This window comes from Ambystoma mexicanum, chromosome 14, assembly GCF_040938575.1.
Source record: "Ambystoma mexicanum isolate Mex_15411 chromosome 14, UKY_AmexF1_1, whole genome shotgun sequence".
Classification (NCBI taxonomy): Eukaryota; Metazoa; Chordata; class Amphibia; order Caudata; family Ambystomatidae; genus Ambystoma; species Ambystoma mexicanum.
In genome coordinates this window covers 1,068,333-1,088,940 of record NC_090940.1, presented here as the reverse complement: position 1 = coordinate 1,088,940, position 20,608 = coordinate 1,068,333, and the positions used below count along the sequence as shown (strand labels likewise).

The window sequence follows — 20,608 nt, the reverse complement described above, 5'->3', positions numbered from 1 at the left end:
CCAAGGTTGGAGGGGCGGTAAATCCCCTTTCCGCCATTGCCCTTCCCCATTCCCATTTTTGCCCCATAGGGCTCTATGGGAATGGGGAAGGCGCTAATTACGGCACCGCAATTTTGCGGTGCCGTAATTAGCTCCGAGGTCCCTTAGCGGGTTGGATTTTAACGCCTGCAAAAAGCAGGCGTTAAATCCCCCAACCCGCAAAGGGACCTCGTAGTAAGGCGGTAGGGATTTACCGGTACCGGTATTTTACCGGTACCGGTAAATCCCTAACGCCATCCGTGTAATGAGGCCCTGTGTGTTGATAGGGGCCTGTGGCCAGGAAGTGGAGCACAGACACCACCTTTAGTAGCGGGGGGGTGGCAGTGCGTATTTCTATGAGGCTGGCAATGTCGTTGTGTATCATGTCCACTATGGTGGTGATGGTGTCCCAGTCCAACCGGTACAGGGTGTGGATCTGCTCAGGGGTTAGGTTTAATGGGCTGGGTCTGGTGCGAGGGATTGGTGGCTGCCTACCAGGCACTGCTGGCTGCGCTGGTGATAATTGCTGGGCCTGTTTCACCCTCCTTCTCCTCCTGCGTCTCCTCTGTGCTGCCTGTTGTTGCTGCTGTAGTTGTTGTTGTAGTTGGTGTTGTTGCTGTAGTTGTAGCAGTATTGGCATGTCCTCCAGCACCATGATTTCAACAGCTAGTGGTAGCATTTTGGTGTTGGAAGGCGTGTGGTGTGTGGGTGTACTCATTTTATACTGGCCCAGCCTCCATTGGGCCTCATTACGACCCAGGCGCTAATGGGTTAACGGCGCCGTAAAAGGCTGCGGCGCCGTTAACCTATTAGTGCCTAATTACGAGTTCCCTTTGCGGGACCCGACCTTAACGGCTGGTTTTACCAGCCGTTAAAGTAGGGACCCGCAAAGGGACCTTGGTGCTAAGTACGGTGCCGCAATTTGCGGCACCGTACTTAGCGCCTTCCCCATTCCCATTGAGCCCTATGGGGCAAAAATGGGAATGGGGAAGGGCCATGGTGGCATGGGGAATTACCGCCCCGCCAACCTTGGAATGGGGTGGTAATTCGCCATTCCGCCGTGGCGGACACGGGCATGGACCATCATGCTAATAGCACCATGGTCCTCCGCCTGGGTCGTAATGAGGCCCATTGACTCCACCTGGCTTGTTTCCTGATTGCTGTTTGCGGGTGGTCCGCGATGCCTGTATGGTCAGCATCGTGCATAATGCCGGTCATAATACACCGGAGCGGTAAGCGATGCCGGTAATCCTTTACCGGCATCGTTTTTCGCTTACCGGCAACCTCGTAATGAGGCCCATTGTGTTGCACTGCTTATGCCCATGGTTACAGCTCCCACGCACACTTGATCAGGTTGTGTAGCACTGCTTATGGCCAGGATTACAGCTCCCACCTGCTCTCATTCAGGGTGTGTAGCACTGCTTATGGCCATGGTTACAGCTCCCACGCATACTTGATCAGCTTGTGTAGCACTGCTTACGTCCAGGGTTACAGCTCCCACGCACACTTGATCAAGTTATGTAGCATTGCTTACTACCATGGTTACAGCTTCCACCTGCTCTTGATCAGGTTGTGTAGCACTGCTTACGGCCATGGTTACAGCTCCCACGCACACTTGTTCAGGTTGGGTAGCATTGCTTACTGGCATGGTTACCGCTCCCACCTGCTCTTGATCAGGTTGTGTAGCACAGTTTACAGCCATAGTTACAGCTCCCACGCACACTTGATCAGCTTGTGTAGCACTGCTTACACCCCTGGTTACCGATCCCACTTGCCCTAGATTAGGCTGTGTTGCACTGCTTACAGCCGGGGTTACAGCTCTGAGGCGCAATTGATCCGGTCGTATAGCACTGCTTATGGCCAGGGTTACAGCTCCCACCTGCTCTCGTTCAGGTTGTGTAGCAATGCTTACGGCCATGGTTACAGCTCCCACGCACACTTCATCAAGTTATGTAGCATTGCTTACTACCATGGTTACAGCCCCCACCTGCTCTCGATCACCTTGTGTAGCACTGCTTACTGGCATGGTTACAGCTCTCACGCACACTTGATCAGGTTGTGTTGCACTGCTTACACCCATGGTTACCGATCCCACCTGCCCTTGAATAGGCTGTGTTGCACTGCTTACAGCCATGGTTACAGCTCCCACGCACACTTGATCAGTTTGTGTAGCACTGCTTACACCCATGGTTACCGATCCCACCTGCCCTTGATTAGGCTGTGTTGCACTGCTTACAGCCATGGTTACAGCTCCCACACATACTCGATCAGGTTGTGTTGCACTGCTTACAGCCAGGGTTACAGCTCCCAGGCGCAATTGATCCGGTCGTATAGCACTGCTTATGGCCAGGGTTACAGCTCCCACCTGCTCTCTTTCAGGTTGTGTTGCACTGCTTAGAGCCAGGGTTACAGCTCCCAGGCACACTTGATCAGGTTGTGTTGCACTGCTTAGAGCCAAGGTTACAGCTCCCACACATACTCGATCAGGTTGTGTTGCTCTGCTTACGCCCATGGTTACAGCTCCCAGGCACACTTGATCAGGTTGTGTTGCACTGCTTATGGCCATGGTTACAGCTCCCACACAGACTCGATCAGGTTGTGTTGTTCTGCTTACGCCAATGGTTACAGCTCCCACACAGACTCGATCAGGTTGTGTTGTTCTGCTTACGCCAATGGTTACAGCTCCCAGACAGACTCGATCAGGTTGTGTTGTTCTGCTTACGCCCATGGTTACAGCTCCCAGGCACACTTGATCAGGTTGTGTTGCACTGCTTATGGCCATGGTTACAGCTCCCACCAGCTCTCGATCAGGTTGTGTAGCACTGCTTACTGGCATGGTTACAGCTCCCAGGCACACTTGATCAGGTTGTGTTGCACTGCTTATGGCCAGGGTTACAGCTCCCACCAACAGAAAACTTGGGTGAGTGGGGGGAGCCCACCATCAGAGGTAAAACCAGTCATGTAGATCCAGCAGAGTGTTAAATGTGAGGGGTGACTCAGAGGGCAGTAACCGTGGGTTCAAGCACAAGGAGGTGGACTGTTTTGCTTCCCACGCAGACTGTGCTAACTTCAGAAGACTTCATTTCTTTTCATTTCTGCCCCACCCAGATATGCCCAATGCTTCCACAACCCCCACGGACAGCCACAGACAGCCTGCGCCCTTCACCTGCGGGCCACAGACAGCCGGCGCCCTTCGCCTGCGGGCCACAGACAGCCGGTGCCCTTCGCCTGTGGGCCACAGACAGCCGGCGCCCTTGACCTGCGGGCCACAGACAGCCGGCGCCCTTCGCCTGCGGGCCACAGACAGCGGGCGCCCTTCGCCTGCGGGCCACAGACAGCCGGCGCCCTTCGCCTGTGGGCCACAGACAGCCTGCGCCCTTGACCTGCGGGCCACAGACAGCCGGCGCCCTTCGCCTGCGGGCCACAGACAGCCGGCGCCCTTCACCTGCGGGCCACAGACAGCCGGCGCCCTTCGCCTGCGGGCCACAGACAGCCGGCGCCCTTCGCCTGTGGGCCACAGACAGCCTGCACCCTTGACCTGCGGGCCACAGACAGCCGGCGCCCTTCGCCTGCGGGCCACAGACAGCGGGCGCCCTTCGCCTGCGGGCCACAGACAGCCCGCGCCCTTCACCTGCGGGCCACAGACAGCCCGCGCCCTTCACCTGCGGGCCACAGCCAGCCCGCGCCCTTCACCTGCGGGCCACAGACAGCCGGCGTCCTTCACCTGCGGGCCACAGACAGCCTGCGCCCTTCGCCTGCGGGCCACAGCCAGCCTGCGCCCTTCGCCTGCGGGCCACAGCCAGCCTGCGCCCTTCACCTGCGGGCCACAGACAGCCTGCGCCCTTCACCTGCGGGCCACAGACAGCCTGCGCCCTTCACCTGCGGGCCACAGACAGCCTGCGCCCTTCACCTGCGGGCCACAGACAGCCTGCGCCCTTCGCCTGCGGGCCACAGACAGCTTGCGCACTTCGCCTGCGGGCCACAGACAGCCTGCGCCCTTCGCCTGCGGGCCACAGACAGCCTGCGCCCTTCACCTGCGGGCCACAGACAGCCTGCGCCCTTCACCTGCGGGCCACAGACAGCGTGCGCCCTTCACCTGCGGGCCACAGGCAGCCTGCGCCCTTCACCTGCGGGCCACAGACAGCGTGCGCCCTTCACCTGCGGGCCACAGGCAGCCTGCGCACTTCGCCTGCAGGCCACAGACAGCGTGCGCCCTTCGCCTGCGGGCCACAGACAGCCTGCGCCCTTCGCCTGCGGGCCACAGACAGCCTGCGCACTTCACCTGCGAGCCACAGACAGCCTGCGCCCTTCACCTGCGGGCCACAGACAGCCTGCGCCCTTCACCTGCGGGCCACAGACAGCCTGCGCCCTTCACCTGCGGGCCACAGACAGCCTGCGCCCTTCACCTGCGGGCCACAGACAGCCTGCGCCCTTCACCTGCGGGCCACAGACAGCCTGCGCCCTTCACCTGCGGGCCAGAGACAGCCTGCGCCCATCACCTGCGGGCCACAGACAGCCTGCGCCCTTCACCTGTGGGCCACAGACAGCCTGCGCCCTTCACCTGCGGGCCACAGACAGCCTGAGCCCTTCACCGGAACAATATTATTATGCCTGGTGCGACAGTTTAGCCTATAATGTACACACAGCACACACTCTCACTCCCTGGAGGTGTCTGCACTTTGCCTTATCACTGCAGCACCACAGGCACAGCACTCTCACTCTCTGGAGGTGTCTGCACACTGCCATATCACTGCAGCACTAGATCCACAGCACACACTCTCTGGATGGAGGTGTCTGCACACTGTCATTATCATATCACTGCAGTACCACAGGCACAACACTCTCACTCTCTGGAGGTGTCTGCACACTGCCATATCACTGCAGCACTAGATCCACAGCACACAACTCTCTGGATGGAGGTGTCTGCACACTGTCATTATCATATCACTGCAGCACAACAGGCACAGCACTCTCACTCTCTGGAGGTGTCTGCACACTGCCATATCACTGCAGCACTAGATCCACAGCACACACTCTCTGGATGGAGGTGTTTGCACACTGTCATTATCATATCACTGCAGCACCACAGGCACATCACTCTCACTCTCTGGAGGTGTCTGCACACTGCCATATCACTGCAGCACTAGATCCACAGCACACAACTCTCTGGATGGAGGTGTCTGCACACTGTCATTATCATATCACTGCAGCACTACAGGCACAGCACTCTCACTCTCTGGAGGTGTCTGCACACTGCCATATCACTGCAGCACTAGATCCACAGCACACACTCTCTGGATGGAGATGTCTGCACACTGTCATTATCATATCACTGCAGCAGCACAGGCACAACACTCTCACTCTCTGGAGGTGTCTGCACACTGCCATATCACTGCAGCACTAGATCCACAGCACACACTCTCACTCTCTGGAGGTGGCTACACACTGCCATATCATTGCAGCACTAGATCCACAGCACACACTCTCTGGATGGAGGTGTCTGCACTTTGCCTTATCACTGCAGCACCACAGGCACAGCACTCTCACTCTCTGGAGGTGTCTGCACACTGCCATATCACTGCAGCACTAGATCCACAGCACACACTCTCTGGATGGAGGTGTCTGCACACTGTCATTATCATATCACTGCAGCACCACAGGCACAGCACTCTCACTCTCAGGAGGTGTCTGCACACTGCCATATCACTGCAGCACTAGATCCACAGCACACACTCTCACTCTCTGGAGGTGGCTACACACTGCCATATCATTACAGCACTAGATCCACAGCACACACTCTCTGGATGGAGGTGTCTGCACTTTGCCTTATCACTGCAGCACCACAGGCACAGCACTCTCACTCTCTGGAGGTGTCTGCACACTGCCATATCACTGCAGCACTAGATCCACAGCACACACACTCTGGATGGAGGTGTCTGCACACTGTCATTAGCATATCACTGCAGCACCACAGGCAGAGCACTCTCACTCTCTGGAGGTGTCTGCACACTGCCATATCACTGCAGCACTGGATCCACAGCACACACTCTCTGGATGGAGGTGTCTGCACACTGTCATTATCATATCACTGCAGCACTACAGACACAGCACTCTCACTCTCTGGAGGTGTCTGCACACTGCCATATCACTGCAGCACTAGATCCACAGCACACACTCTCTGGATGGAGGTGTCTGCACACTGTCATTATCATATCACTGCAGCACTACAGGCACAGCACTCTCACTCTCTGGAGGTGTCTGCACACTGCCATATCACTGCAGCACTAGATCCACAGCACACACTCTCACTCTCTGGAGGTGGCTACACACTGCCATATCACTGCAGCACTAGATCCACAGCACACACTCTCTGGATGAGGTGTCTGCACACTGTCATTATCATATCACTGCAGCACCACAGGCACAGCACTCTCACTCTCTGGAGGTGGCTACACACTGCCATATCACTGCAGCACTAGATCCACAGCACACACTCTCTGGATGGAGGTGTCTGCACACTGTCATTATCATATCACTGCAGCACTACAGGCACAGCACTCTCACTCTCTGGAGGTGTCTGCACACTGCCATATCACTGCAGCACTAGATCCACAGCACACACTCTCTGGATGGAGGTGTCTGCACACTGTCATTATCATATCACTGCAGCACTACAGGCACAGCACTCTCACTCTCTGGAGGTGTCTGCACACTGCCATATCACTGCAGCACTAGATCCACAGCACACACTCTCTGGATGGAGGTGTCTGCACACTGTCATTATCATATCACTGCAGCACCGCAGGCACTGCACCCTCACTCTCTGGAGGTGTCTGCACACTGCCATATCACTGCAGCACTAGATCCACAGCACTCACACTCTCACTCTCTGGAGGTGGCTACACACTGCCATATCATTGCAGCACTAGATCCACAGCACACACTCTCTGGATGGAGGTGTCTGCACACTGTCATTATCATATCACTGCAACACCACAGGCACAGCACTCTCACTCTCTGGAGGTGTCTGCACACTGCCATATCACTGCAGCACTATATCCACAGCACACACTCTCTGCATGGAGGTGTCTGCACACTGTCATTATCATATCACTGCAGCACCACAGGCACAGCACTCTCACTCTCTGGAGGTTTCTGCACCCTGCCATATCACTGCAGCACTAGATCCACAGCACACACTCTCTGGATGGAGGTGTCTGCACACTGTCATTATCATATCACTGCAGCACCACAGGCACAACACTCTCACTCTCTGGAGGTGTCTGCACACTGTCATATCACTGCAGCACTAGATCCCCAGCACACGCTCTCACTCTCTGGAGGTGTCTGCACACTGCCATATCACTGCAGCACTAGATCCACAGCACACACTCTCTGGATGGAGGTGTCTGCACACTGTCATTATCATATCACTGCAGCACCACAGGCACAGCACTCTCACTCTCTGGAGGTGGCTACACACTGCCATATCACTGCAGCACTAGATCCACAGCACACACTCTCTGGATGGAGGTGTCTGCACACTGTCATTATCATATCACTGCAGCACTACAGGCACAGCACTCTCACTCTCTGGAGGTGGCTACACACTGCCATATCACTGCAGCACTAGATCCACAGCACACACTCTCTGGATGGAGGTGTCTGCACACTGTCATTATCATATCACTGCACCACTACAGGCACAGCACTCTCACTCTCTGGAGGTGTCTGCACACTGCCATATCACTGCAGCACTAGATCCACAGCACTCACACTCTCTGGATGGAGGTGTCTGCACACTGTCATTATCATATCACTGCAGCACTACAGGCACAGCACTCTCACTCTCTGGAGGTGTCTGCACACTGCCATGTCACTGCAGCACTAGATCCACAGCACACACTCTCTGGATGGAGGTGTCTGCACGTTGCCTTATCACTGCAGCACCACAGGCACAGCACTCTCACTCTCTGGAGGTGTCTGCACACTGCCATATCACTGCAGCACTAGATCCACAGCACACACTCTCTGGATGGAGGTGTCTGCACACTGCCATATCACTGCAGCACTAGATCCACAGCACACACTCTCTGGATGGAGGTGTCTGCACACTGTCATTATCATATCACTGCAGCACTACAGGCACAGCACTCTAACTCTCTGGAGGTGTCTGCACACTGCCATATCACTGCAGCACTAGATCCACAGCACACACTCTCTGGATGGAGGTGTCTGCACTTTGCCTTATCACTGCAGCACCACAGGCACAGCACTCTCACTCTCTGGAGGTGTCTGCACACTGCCATATCACTGCAGCACTAGATCCACAGCACACACTCTCTGGATGGAGGTGTCTGCACACTGTCATTATCATATCACTGCAGCACTACAGGCACAGCACTCTCACTCTCTGGAGGTGTCTGCACACTGCCATATCACTGCAGCACTAGATCCACAGCACACACTCTCTGGATGGAGGTGTCTGCACACTGTCATTATCATATCACTGCAGCACTACAGGCACAGCACTCTCACTCTCTGGAGGTGTCTGCACACTGCCATATCACTGCAGCACTAGATCCACAGCACACAACTCTATGGATGGAGGTGTCTGCACTTTGCCTTATCACTGCAGCACCACAGGCACAGCACTCTCACTCTCTGGAGATGTCTGCACACTGCCATATCACTGCAGCACTAGATCCACAGCACACACTCTCTGGATGGAGGTGTCTGCACACTGTCATATCACTGCAGCACCACAGGCACAGCACTCTCACTCTCTGGAGGTGTCTGCACACTGCCATATCATTGCAGCACTAGATCCACAGCACACACTCTCTGGATGGAGGTGTCTGCACACTGTCATATCACTGCAGCACCACAGGCACAGCACTCTCACTCTCTGGAGGTGTCTGCACACTGCCATATCACTGCAGCACTAGATCCACAGCACTCACACTCTCTGGATGGAGGTGTCTGCACACTGTCATTATCATATCACTGCAGCACCACAGGCACAGCACTCTCACTCTCTGGAGGTGTCTGCACACTGCCATATCACTGCAGCACTAGATCCACAGCACTCACACTCTCTGGATGGAGGTGTCTGCACTTTGCCTTATCACTGCAGCACCACAGGCACAGCACTCTCACTCTCTGGAGATGTCTGCACACTGCCATATCACTGCAGCACTAGATCCACAGCACACACTCTCTGGATGGAGGTGTCTGCACGCTGTCATATCACTGCAGCACCACAGGCACAGCACTCTCACTCTCTGGAGGTGTCTGCACACTGCCATATCATTGCAGCACTAGATCCACAGCACACACTCTCTGGATGGAGGTGTCTGCACACTGTCATATCACTGCAGCACCACAGGCACAGCACTCTCACTCTCTGGAGGTGTCTGCACACTGCCATATCACTGCAGCACTAGATCCACAGCACTCACACTCTCTGGATGGAGGTGTCTGCACACTGTCATTATCATATCACTGCAGCACTACAGGCACAGCACTCTCACTCTCTGGAGGTGTCTGCACACTGCCATATCACTGCAGCACTAGATCCACAGCACAGCACTCTCACTCTCTGGAGGTGTCTGCACACTGCCATATCACTGCAGCACTAGATGCACAACACTCTCACTCTCTGGAGCTAAGAGAAGCCACGGGGTCCCAACTTGTGACCCCGCAGAGCTGCCTCTGTGCGGACTGGAAACCCCCAATAAATTCCCAAACACGGAAACCCGCCCCTCTTACCAGAGAAGGAATGAGAACCCGGCCTGGATCAAAGCCACCGGAGCGTGCACTGCCACCGGCATTTAAATAGCATTCTTTATCTCCGCGGAGGGGGTCGCGCACCCATCCGCCCCTCCCCGCTCCTTCCCGGACCCCCTGCAGTCAGTGTGAAATTTCACCCGGGTTATGAGGCTTTAATGACCGGAGGCCCGATCCACGCCAGGTTTTCCTCCCCCTTCTGGTGGCTGGTGAGTAGTGTCCCCCCTACGTGGCTGGTGACTAGTGCCCCCCAGTTCTCCTGTGCTAGTGTGAGGGGCAGCATGGCGAGCTCTGCTGGGGTCAGGACAGGTGAGATTAATCGCGCGATTACATGCCGTGCTGCTGAAATTCGAGGCCTTTCTAGGGGGTAGATCCAGGGGGCAGCAACAGGAGACAGAAGCCTGCCCCTCCCTATGCCCCCTTCAAGGCTTAACTGCCCCCTCAGCAGAGGCTCAGCAACGCGTCTGTGAAACTAAACATCTTAGACAAAGACTGATATGTTTTCCAGACACCCTGCTCTGCCCGGATTAGAGGGGGGCGGGGGAGAGTAACCCTTCACATTTTAGCAGAGGCTCTAACTGAGGCTCTAACTTCAGAAAAGGTGGGGGAGGGTCACACTTACTTGTGTGGGGGCATCTAACTTCAGGAATTCTAATGAGACTATTCTAGTGCAGCGTCAATGGTACAGGCAGTTAACTCTCCCCTTCAAGTCTGAAAGTACCCCCTTAGGGACTGCTGTGAGGATGAGCGGTCTCCCGTAACCCCCCCACCCCACTCCACCCCACCCCTACATGCAAGCACTTACCCCCCATCAGGGTCTCAGTTGCCGAATGATGTCTGTGATGTTGCAAGCGGGGGGCGGCGTGGTGTGGATGCAGGCCCTCACCGCTCGTAACGTTCGGGCCTCTCCGGGCCCCCTGTCGCTGCGCGCAACACTGCAGAGTCGCGGGCATACAAACAACGCGACCACCGTGATCAGGTTCCAACTCCGGACTTGCGCCGTGACGCCAGTTCCGGTTAAAACTTTATTTCCTCTTCCATGTCACGTGACCTCCGTCTCGCGGGGCACGTGACACCACATTCCTCCCCAAATTGGAGGTATTTGCACGGCTGTCAAAACATACACCTTAACTGGTATCTAACATAATGGTCAAACTTGCGGTTACAAACATGCATCTTAGCCGGTACCTTAACATTGTGGTCAAACTTGCGGTTGTATTTAGGGCTCGCCTCGGTGTGATTTTGGCTGGCCTATTCTGTCCACTACGTATCCTTTGAGGCGGGACGACGGCTTGGGCTTCTCCCTCAGATGATACCGTGTGTTTTTCTTCTCTGGCGCTTCTGCTCTGGGGGGCGAGGTCTCGTCTCCCCCTGTTTGCTGATGTGAACTGTCTGATGTTCCTGGGATGGCTGTGTTCCTTGGCGCCATTTGGTTGGGGGGTGAGGGCAGTGTTTCAGTTTCTTCTCTCGGAGACATCGGTCGCTCTTCCCACTGTTCTGGGGGTACCTTCCTGAAGTGAGATACGTTTCTCGTCACCGTCTCCCCTCCTCGGGTGGCCGTGACCATGCTGTGGTTTGCGGTGCTCACTGTCCATGGTTGGAGTTCGAAGTTGAGGGACATCTTTTTTTGTGGGGCTCGGTTCCTGACGATGACGGTGTCTCCTGGCACCAGCTCTCTGTGACAGGCTCGCCTGGCGATGCTTTCTTGCTCATTTCGCCTCCGCCGCCTGGCGTCTATGGCAGGGATGTCTGGTTCCGGTGCTATCCATTGGGGGTGTATGGGTAGTTCTGCCTGTATAGGTACGCCTAGCATGAGGGCCGCCGGGCTGATACCTGTGGAGGAGTGTGGGGTTTGTCTGTGTGTTCTCAGGAACCGGTAAACTGTTTTCAGCCACGGGCGTCCCTGTTCTTTTGTGATCCTGATGACTTTGTTGAGTGACCCCATGAACCTTTCGGCGTCTCCATTCGCTTGGGGCCACCTTGGGGTGATTCGCTGGTGTTAGACATTTACCTCTTTGAAATACTCGCGTAATTCTTGACTGGTGAATGACGGTCCATTGTCACTTTTCACTTTTCTCGGTATCCCGTGAGTGGTAAATATCTTTTCAAGTGTGAGGATGGTGGTCTCTGCATCGGTGGATGTTACGTGCTCCATCTCCGGGTATCGGCTAAACTCGTCGATCACTACGAGGAGATATCCCTCCCCGGCAATCGTGCAGTGGTCTATGCTGACCGCGTCCCAGCGCTTGCAGCTTCTTGGGGCACTGCTGATGGGTTCGGGATTTTCCGGTCTCCTGGATGCTTGGCAGGTTGCGCAAGCATCTACTAACTCTACCACCTTTTGTTGCATGTTCGGCATCCACATTCTGGACTTCAGATAGGCGTTGGTTTTAACCATACCTTGGTGTCCACTGTGTGCTAGGAGGAGGGCTCTTTCTTCTAGTGACTCAGGCAGTACGATCCTGTGTAGGACACCTTCAGGGGCTACCGAGAGTTCATGTCGAATCCCAAACAGGGCTCTGACTTTGGCTTGGGCTGGCACAGTGCGCTGGGCCATTGACGTGAGAAAGGTCTTCCAGTTTCCGGATCGGACGGTATTAGCGGTATGTTGTAGGATGGTGTCTGCTTCTGTTTCGGTGGCCACTTCGTGCAGGGTCAGGGCCCTCGGCCTTGCGCAGGTGACTATGTGGCAGACGTGTGCGTCGGTTTCTTTTGCTTGACGCCGCTCTCTGTCGGTAGCAGGCCGCGGGTGGCGGGATAAGTAGTCTGCTGGGTTGTCTGTTCGTGGGCGGTATTCAAGCTCGATGTTATAGGGTTGCAACTGCAGCATCCATTTCTCTATGCGCGCTGGTGGGTGAGGAGCAGACCCCCGGAATATTGGGATCAGCGGTTTGTGGTCTGGGAGGACTTTTGCTTGTTTGCCTTGCAGGTACACTTTGAAGTGTCGGCATCCCCATAGAATGGCTAGGGCTTCCTTTTCTATGTGGGCATAGTTTTGTTCAGGTTTTGTAAGAGCTCTGCTGGCAAATGCAACGGGGAACACGTTTCCTTTGTTGTCGGTCTGTGTTAAGACTGCTCCGAGGCCGACAGGGCTGGCGTCGACCAGAAGTTCGGTTTGACGGTCGGTGTTGAAGAACGCCATGGTGGTGGACGCGGAGAGGGTGTCTTTAATCTGTTGGAACGCCTGCTGGTGAGTTTCGGTCCATACCCACTTTTGGTCTTTCTTCGTTAGTTCTCTGAGTGGGCTTGCTGTGCTGGCGAGGTCGGGGATGAAACGTGCACAATACGTCGCCATTCCCATGAAGCTTCGAACTTCGGAGGCTGATTGGGGTGCTTTGGTGTCTTTTATGTCCTGTACCTTGGATGGGTCCGGGGACACGCCCTTGGCGCTGAAAATATGTCCGAAGAAGCATATCTCTTCTTTGTTGAACTTGCATTTTTCTGCGTTAAGCGTCAGGCCCGCTTCTTCCAACCTCGTTAGGACCGCTTCCAGTCGTTTGCGGTGATCTCTTTTGTTCGATGCGTATACAAGGATGTCGTCACTGGTAGTGCCTTCTAGCCCTGTGATGACTTTGCAGATTTCATGCTGGAACACTTCTGCAGCAGATGATATTCCAAAGTTGAGTCGTTTGTACCTCCTTACTTGGTCTTAGGGCGTGGTAACACTTGTGGTGTGGTGGGTCTTCTGCTCTTGGTTCTCTGCGCGTGGGTTGCCTGGAGGTGTTGGAGGAAGAAATGCTTGCTGCGCATTAGCTTGTTGAGTGTCCTCCACTGCTTCCCATGGAGATAGAGGATTCCTCTGGAGCAGTTGTGTAGACTTGTGGCATGCACCTGCACGTCGTGGGGCTGTCTCCCTGGAATGGATTGAGAGGAGAAAGAACATCTATTCCTCTGCGTCGTGGGCGGGTTAATGATACGCTGCACCGCGTGTGTTTCGGGATGCGGGCCGATCCCGCTTCGTCGCCAGTGTGATGTTACGAGCGGGGGGCGGCGTGGTGTGGATGCAGGCCCTCACCGCTCGTAACGTTCGGGCCTCTCCGGGCCCCCTGTCGCTGCGCGCAACGCTGCAGAGTCGCGGGCATACAAACGACGCGGCCACCGTGATCAGGTTCCAACTCCGGACTGGCGCCGTAACGCCAGTTCCGGTTAAAACTTTATTTCCTCTTCCGTGTCACGTGACCTCCGTCTCGCGGGGCACGTGACACCACAATGTCTGCCTATGAGTGCAGGGGCTAACAGTGAGATGCTCCAGGTTAGGAATTGCTGGGCCTTTGCTCACAGCAAAGCTCAGGCGCCGTCTAACATCTGCGCCCAGTTCTGTCCTGCAGGGGGTGGGGGCTGATAGAGGATGGGGCTGAGGGAGGGCTAAGGAGGGATGGGGGGTGGGGCGGAGTGAGTGCTAAGGAGGATGGTGGACGGGGTGGGTGAGGGCGATGGAGGGCGGGCTGTGTGAGGGCTCAGGAGGGATGGAGGGCGGGGGTGAGTGAGGGGTAAGAAGGGATTGAGGGCGGGAGTGAGTGTGGGCTAAGGAGGGATGGAGGGCGGGGCTGAGTGAGGGCGATGGAGGGTGGGAGTGAGTGAGGGCTAAGGAGGGATGGAGGGCGGGGCTGAGTGAGGGCTAAGGAGGGATGGAGGGCGGGGGTGAGTGAGGACTAAGGAGGGATGGAGGGTGGGGCTGAGTGAGGGCTCAGGAGGGATGGAGGGCGGGGGTGAGTGAGGGGTAAGAAGGGATTGAGGGCAGGAGTGAGTGAGGGCTAAGGAGGGATGGAGGGTAGGGCTGAGTGAGGGCTAAGGAGGGATGGAGGGCGGGGGTGAGTGAGGACTAAGGAGGGATGGAGGGTGGGGCTGAGTGAGGGCTCAGGAGGGATGGAGGGCGGGGGTGAGTGAGGGCTAAGAAGGGATGGAGGGCGGGAGTGAGTGAGGGCTAAGGAGGGATGGAGGGTGGGGCTGAGTGAGGGCTAAGGAGGGATGGAGGGCGGGGGTGAGTGAGGACTAAGGAGGGATGCAGAGGGGGCTAAGTGAGGGCTAAGGAGGGATGGAGGGCGGGGCTGAGTGACGGCTATAAAGGGATGGAGGGTGGGGCTGAGTGAGGGCTAAGGAGGGATGGAGGGCGGGGGTGAGTGAGGGCTAAGGAGGGATGGAGGGCAGGGGGGAGTGAGGGCTCAGGAGGGATGGAGGGTGGGGCTGAGTGAGGGCTATGGAGGGATGGAGGGCGGGGCTGAGTGAGGGCTAAGGAGGGATGGAGGGCGGGGGTGAGAGAGGGGTAAGAAGGGATTGAGGGCGGGAGTGAGTGAGGGCTAAGGAGGGATGGAGGGCAGGGCTGAGTGAGGGCTAAGGAGGGATGGAGGGCGGGGGTGAGTGAGGACTAAGGAGGGATGGAGGGTGGGGCTGAGTGAGGGCTCAGGAGGGATGGAGGGCGGGGGTGAGTGAGGGCTAAGAAGGGATGGAGGGCGGGAGTGAGGGCTAAGGAGGGATGGAGGGTGGGGCTGAGTGAGGGCTAAGGAGGGATGGAGGGCGGGGCTGAGTGACGGCTAAGAAGGGATGGAGGGTGGGGCTGAGTGAGGGCTAAGGAGGGATGGAGGGCGGGGGTGAGTGAGGACTAAGGAGGGATGCAGAGGGGGCTAAGTGAGGGCTAAGGAGGGATGGAGGGCGGGGCTGAGTGACGGCTAAGAAGGGATGGAGGGTGGGGCTGAGTGAGGGCTAAGGAGGGATGGAGGGCGGGGGTGAGTGAGGGCTAAGGAGGGATGGAGGGCAGGGGGGAGTGAGGGCTCAGGAGGGATGGAGGGAGGGGCTGAGTGAGGGCTATGGAGGGATGGAGGGCGGGGCTGAGTGAGGGCTAAGGATGGATGGAGGGCGGGGGTGAGTGAGGGCTAAAAAGCGATGGAGGGCAGGGGTGAGTGAGGGCAAAGGAAGGATGGGGCGGGGCTGAGTCAGGGCTAAGAAGGGATGGAGGGCAGGGGTGAGTGAGGGCTTAGGAGGGATGGAGAGTGGGGCTGAGTGCGGGCTCAGGAGGGATGGAGGGTGGGGGTGAGTGAGGGCTAAGGAGGGATGGAGGGTGGGGCGAGTGAGGGCTCAGGAGGGATGGAGGGCGGGGCTGAGTGAGGGCTATGGAGGGATGGAGGGCGGGGCTGAGTGAGAGTTAAGGAGGGATGGAGGGCGTGGGTGAGTGAGGGCTAAAAAGCGATGGGGGGCAGGGGTGAGTGAGGGCTAAGGGGGGATGGAGGGCAGTTTGAGTGAGGGCTAAGGAGGGATGGGGTGGGGTGAGTGAGAGTTAAGGAGGGATGGAGGGTGGGAGTGAGGGAGGGCGATGGAGGGTGGGGTGAGTGAGGGCTAAGGAAGGATGGAGGGCAGGGTGAGTGAGGGCTAAGGAGGGATGGAGGGTGGGGCGGAGTGAGGGCTAAGGAGGATGGAGGACGGAGTGGGTGGGGGCGATGGAGGGCGGGGCTGTGTGAGGGCTCAGGAGGGATGGAGGACCGGGGTGAGTGTGGGCTAAGGAGGGATGGAGGGCGGGGCTGAGTGAGGGCGATGGAGGGTGGGAGTGAGTGAGGGCTAAGGAGGGATGGAGGCAGGGCTGAGTGAGGGCTAAGGAGGGATGGAGGGCGGGAGTGAGTGAGGACTAAGGAGGGATGGAGGGTGGGGCTGAGTGAGGGCTCAGGAGGGATGGAGGGCGGGAGTGAGTGAGGGATAAGAAGGGATTGAGGGCGGGAGTGAGTGAGGGCTAAGGAGGGATGGAGGGCAGGGCTGAGTGAGGGCTAAGGAGGGATGGAGGGCGGGGGTGAGTGAGGACTAAGGAGGGATGGAGGGTGGGGCTGAGTGAGGGCTCAGGAGGGATGGAGGGCGGGGGTGAGTGAGGGCTAAGAAGGGATGGAGGGCGGGAGTGAGTGAGGGCTAAGGAGGGATCGAGGGTGGGGGTGAGTGAGGACTAAGGAGGGATGCAGAGGGGGCTGAGTGAGGGCTAAGGACGGATGGAGGGTGGGGCTGAGTGACGGCTAAGAAGGGATGGAGGGTGGGGCTGAGTGAGGGCTAAGGAGGGATGGAGGGCGGGGGTGAGTGAGCACTAAGGAGGGATGGAGGGCAGGGGGGAGTGAGGGCTCAGGAGGGATGGAGGGTGGGGCTGAGTGAGGGCTATGGAGGGATGGAGGGCGGGGCTGAGTGAGGGCTAAGGAGGGATGGAGGGCGGGGGTGAGTGAGGGCTAAAAAGCAATGGAGGGCAGGGGTGAGTGAGGGCTAAGGAAGGATGGGGCGGGGCTGAGTTAGGGCTAAGAAGGGATGGAGGGCAGGGGTGAGTGAGGGCTTAGGAGGGATGGAGAGCAGGGCTGAGTGAGGGCTTAGGAGGGATGGAGGGCGGGGGTGAGTGAGGGCTAAGGAGAGATGGAGGGCGGGGCGAGTGAGGGCTCAGGAGGGATGGAGGGTGGGGCTGAGTGAGGGCTATGAAGGGATGGAGGGGGGGCTGAGTGAGGGTTAAGGAGGGATGGAGGGCGTGGGTGAGTGAGGGCTAAAAAGCGATGGGGGCAGGGGTGAGTGAGGGCTAAGGGGGGATGGAGGGCAGTTTGAGTGAGGGCTAAGGAGGGATTGGGTGGGGTGAGTGAGAGTTAAGGAGGGATGGAGGGTGGGAGTGAGGGAGGGCGATGGAGGGTGGGGTGAGTGAGGGCTAAAGAGGGATGGAGGGCAGGGTGAGTGAGGGCTAAGGAGGGATGGAGGGTGGGGCTGATTGTGGGCTAAGGAGGGATGGAGGGCAAGGAGAGTGAGGCCTAAGGAGGGATGGAGGGTGGGGCTGAGTGAGGGCTAAGGAGGGATGGAGGGCGGGGGTGAGTGAGAGCTAAGAAGGGATGGAGGGCCGGAGTGAGTGAGGGTTAAGGAGGGATGGAGGGCGGGGCTGAGTGAGGGCTGAGGAGGGATGGAGGGTGGGGGTGAGTGAGGACTAAGGAGGGATGCAGAGGGGGCTGAGTGAGGGCTAAGGAGGGATGGAGGGCGCGGCTAATTGAGGGCTAAGAAGGGATGGAAGACGGGACTGAGTGAGGGCTAAGGAGGGCTAAGGAGGGATGGAGGGCGGGGGTGAGTGAGGGCTAAGGAGGGATGGAGGGCAGGGGTGAGTGAGGGCTCAGGAGGGATGGAGGGTGGGGCTGAGTGAGGACTAAAAAGTGATGGAGTGCAGGGGTGAGTGAGGGCTAAAGAAGGATGGGGCGGGGCTGAGTTAGGGCTAAGAAGGGATGGAGGGCAGGGGTGAGTGAGGGCTTAGGAGGGATGGAGAGCGGGCTGAGTGAGGGCTAGGGAGGGATTGAGGGCGGGGGTGAGTGAGGGCTAAGGAGGGATGGAGGGCAGGGATGAGTGAGGGCTTAGGAGGGATGGGGTGGGGTGAGTGAGAGTTAAGGAGGTATGTAGGGTGGGAGTGAGGGAGGGCGATGGAGGGCGGGGGTGAGTGAGTGCTAAGGAGGGATGGAGGGCAGGGTGAGTGAGGGCTAAGGAGGGATGGGGTGGGGTGAGTGAGAGTTAAGGAGGTATGGAGGGTGGGAGTGAGGGAGGGCGATGGAGGGTGGGGGTGAGTGAGGGCTAAGGAGGGATGGAGGGCAGGGTGAGTGAGGGCTAAGGAGGGATGGAGGGCAGGGCTGAGTGAGGGCTAAGGAGGGATGGAGGGTGGGGCTGAGTGAGGGCTAAGGAGGGATGGAGGGCGGGGCTGAGTGAGGGCTAAGGAGGTATGGAGGCCGGGGGTGAGTGAGGGCTAAGGAGGGATGGAGGTGGGGGCAAGTGAGGGCTAAGGAGGTATGGCGGGCAGGGGTGAGTGAGGGCTAAGAAGGGATGGAGGGTGGGGCTGAGAGGGCTAAGGAGGAATGGAGGGCGGGGCTGAGTGAGGGCTATTGAGGTATGGAAAGCAGGGGCTGACAGAGGGCTAAGGAGGGATGGAGGGCGGGGCTGAGTGAGTGCTAAGAAGGGATGTAGGGTGCGGCTGAGTGAGGGCTCAGGAGGGATGGAGGGCGGGGGTGAGTGAGGGCTAAGGAGGGATGGAGGGCAGGGGTGAGTGAGGGCTAAGGAGGGATGGAGGGAGTGGCTGAGTGAGGGCTAAGGAGGGATGGAGGGCGGCGGTGAGTGAGGGCTAAAAAGCGATGGAGGGCAGGGGTGAGTGAGGGCTAAGGAAGGATGGGGCGGGGCTGAGTTAGGGCTAAGAAGGGATGGAGGGCAGGGGTGAGTGAGGGCTTAGGAGGGATGGAGAGCGGGGCTGAGTGAGGGCTAAGGAGGGATGGAGGGTGGGGGTGAGTGAGGGCTAAGGAGGGATGGAGTGCAGGGGTGAGTGAGGGCTCAGGAGTGATGGAGGGTGGGGCTGAGTGAGGGCTATGGAGGGATGGAGGGTGGGGCTGAGTGAGGGTTAAGGAGGGATGGAGGGCGGGGGTGAGTGAGGGCTAAAAAGCGATGGAGGGCAGGGGTGAGTGAGGGCTAAGGAAGGATAGGGCGGGGCTGAGTTAGGGCTAAGGGGGGATGGAGGGCAGGGTGAGTGAGGGCTAAGCATGGATGGGGTGGGTTGAGTGAGAGTTAAGGAGGGATGGAGAGTGGGAGTGAGGGAGGGCGATGGAGGGTGGGGGTGAGTGAGGGCTAAGGAGGGATGGAGGGCAGGGTGAGTCAGGGCTAAGGAGGGATGGAGGGCGGGGCTGATTGAGGGCTACGGAGGGATGGAGGGCAGGGTGAGTGAGGGCTAAGGAGGGATGGAGGGTGGGGCTGAGTGAGGGCTAAGGAGGGATGGAGGGCGGGGGTGAGTGAGGGCTAAGAAGGGATGGAGGGCGGGAGTGAGTGAGGGCTAAGGAGGGATGGAGGGCAGGGCTGAGTGAGGGCTAAGGAGGGATGGAGGGCGGGGGTGAGTGAGGACTAAGGAGGGATGCAGAGGGGGCTGAGTGACGGCTAAGGAGGGATGGAGGGCGGGGTCGAGTGAGGGCTGAGAAGGGATGGAGGGCGGGGCTGAGTGAGTGCTAAGGAGGGATGGAGGGCGGGGTTGAGTGAGGGCTAAGGAGGGCAGGGGTGAGTGAGGGCTCAGGAGGGATGGAGGGTGGGGCTGAGTGAGGGCTATGGAGGGATGGAGGGCGGGGGTGAGTGAGGGCTAAGGAGGGATGGAGGGCAGGGGTGAGTGAGGGCTCAGGAGGGATGGAGGGTGGGGCTGAGTGAGGACTAAAAAGTGATGGAGTGCAGGGGTGAGTGAGGGCTAAAGAAGGATGGGGCGGGGCTGAGTTAGGGCTAAGAAGGGATGGAGGGCAGGGGTGAGTGAGGGCTTAGGAGGGATGGAGAGCGGGCTGAGTGAGGGCTAGGGAGGGATTGAGGGCGGGGGTGAGTGAGGGCTAAGGAGGGATGGAGGGCAGGGATGAGTGAGGGCTTAGGAGGGATGGGGTGGGGTGAGTGAGAGTTAAGGAGGTATGGAGGGTGGGAGTGAGGGAGGGCGATGGAGGGCGGGGGTGAGTGAGGGCTAAGGAGGGATGGAGGGCAGGGTGAGTGAGGGCTAAGGAGGGATGGGGTGGGGTGAGTGAGAGTTAAGGAGGTATGGAGGGTGGGAGTGAGGGAGGGCGATGGAGGGTGGGGGTGAGTGAGGGCTAAGGAGGGATGGAGGGCAGGGTGAGTGAGGGCTAAGGAGGGATGGAGGGCAGGGCTGAGTGAGGGCTAAGGTGGGATGGAGGGTGGGGCTGAGTGAGGGCTAAGGAGGGATGGAGGGCGGGGCTGAGTGAGGGCTAAGGAGGTATGGAGGCCGGGGGTGAGTGAGGGCTAAGGAGGGATGAAGGTGGGGGCAAGTGAGGGCTAAGGAGGTATGGCGGGCAGGGGTGAGTGA

At 58.1% G+C, this 20,608-nt stretch overlaps 1 protein-coding gene across 1 annotated transcript in view; it reads left to right on the top strand.

Annotated features, from left to right (window-relative positions):
• Positions 1-20,608, top strand: part of LOC138527535 (uncharacterized) — a 536,309-nt gene that overhangs the window by 417,294 nt on the left and 98,407 nt on the right. The window contains exons 7-8 of the mRNA XM_069638782.1: positions 3,127-4,550; positions 9,960-10,116. Coding sequence (XP_069494883.1) covers positions 3,127-4,550; positions 9,960-10,116 — 1,581 coding nt within the window. The remainder of the gene's footprint in view (positions 1-3,126; positions 4,551-9,959; positions 10,117-20,608) is intronic.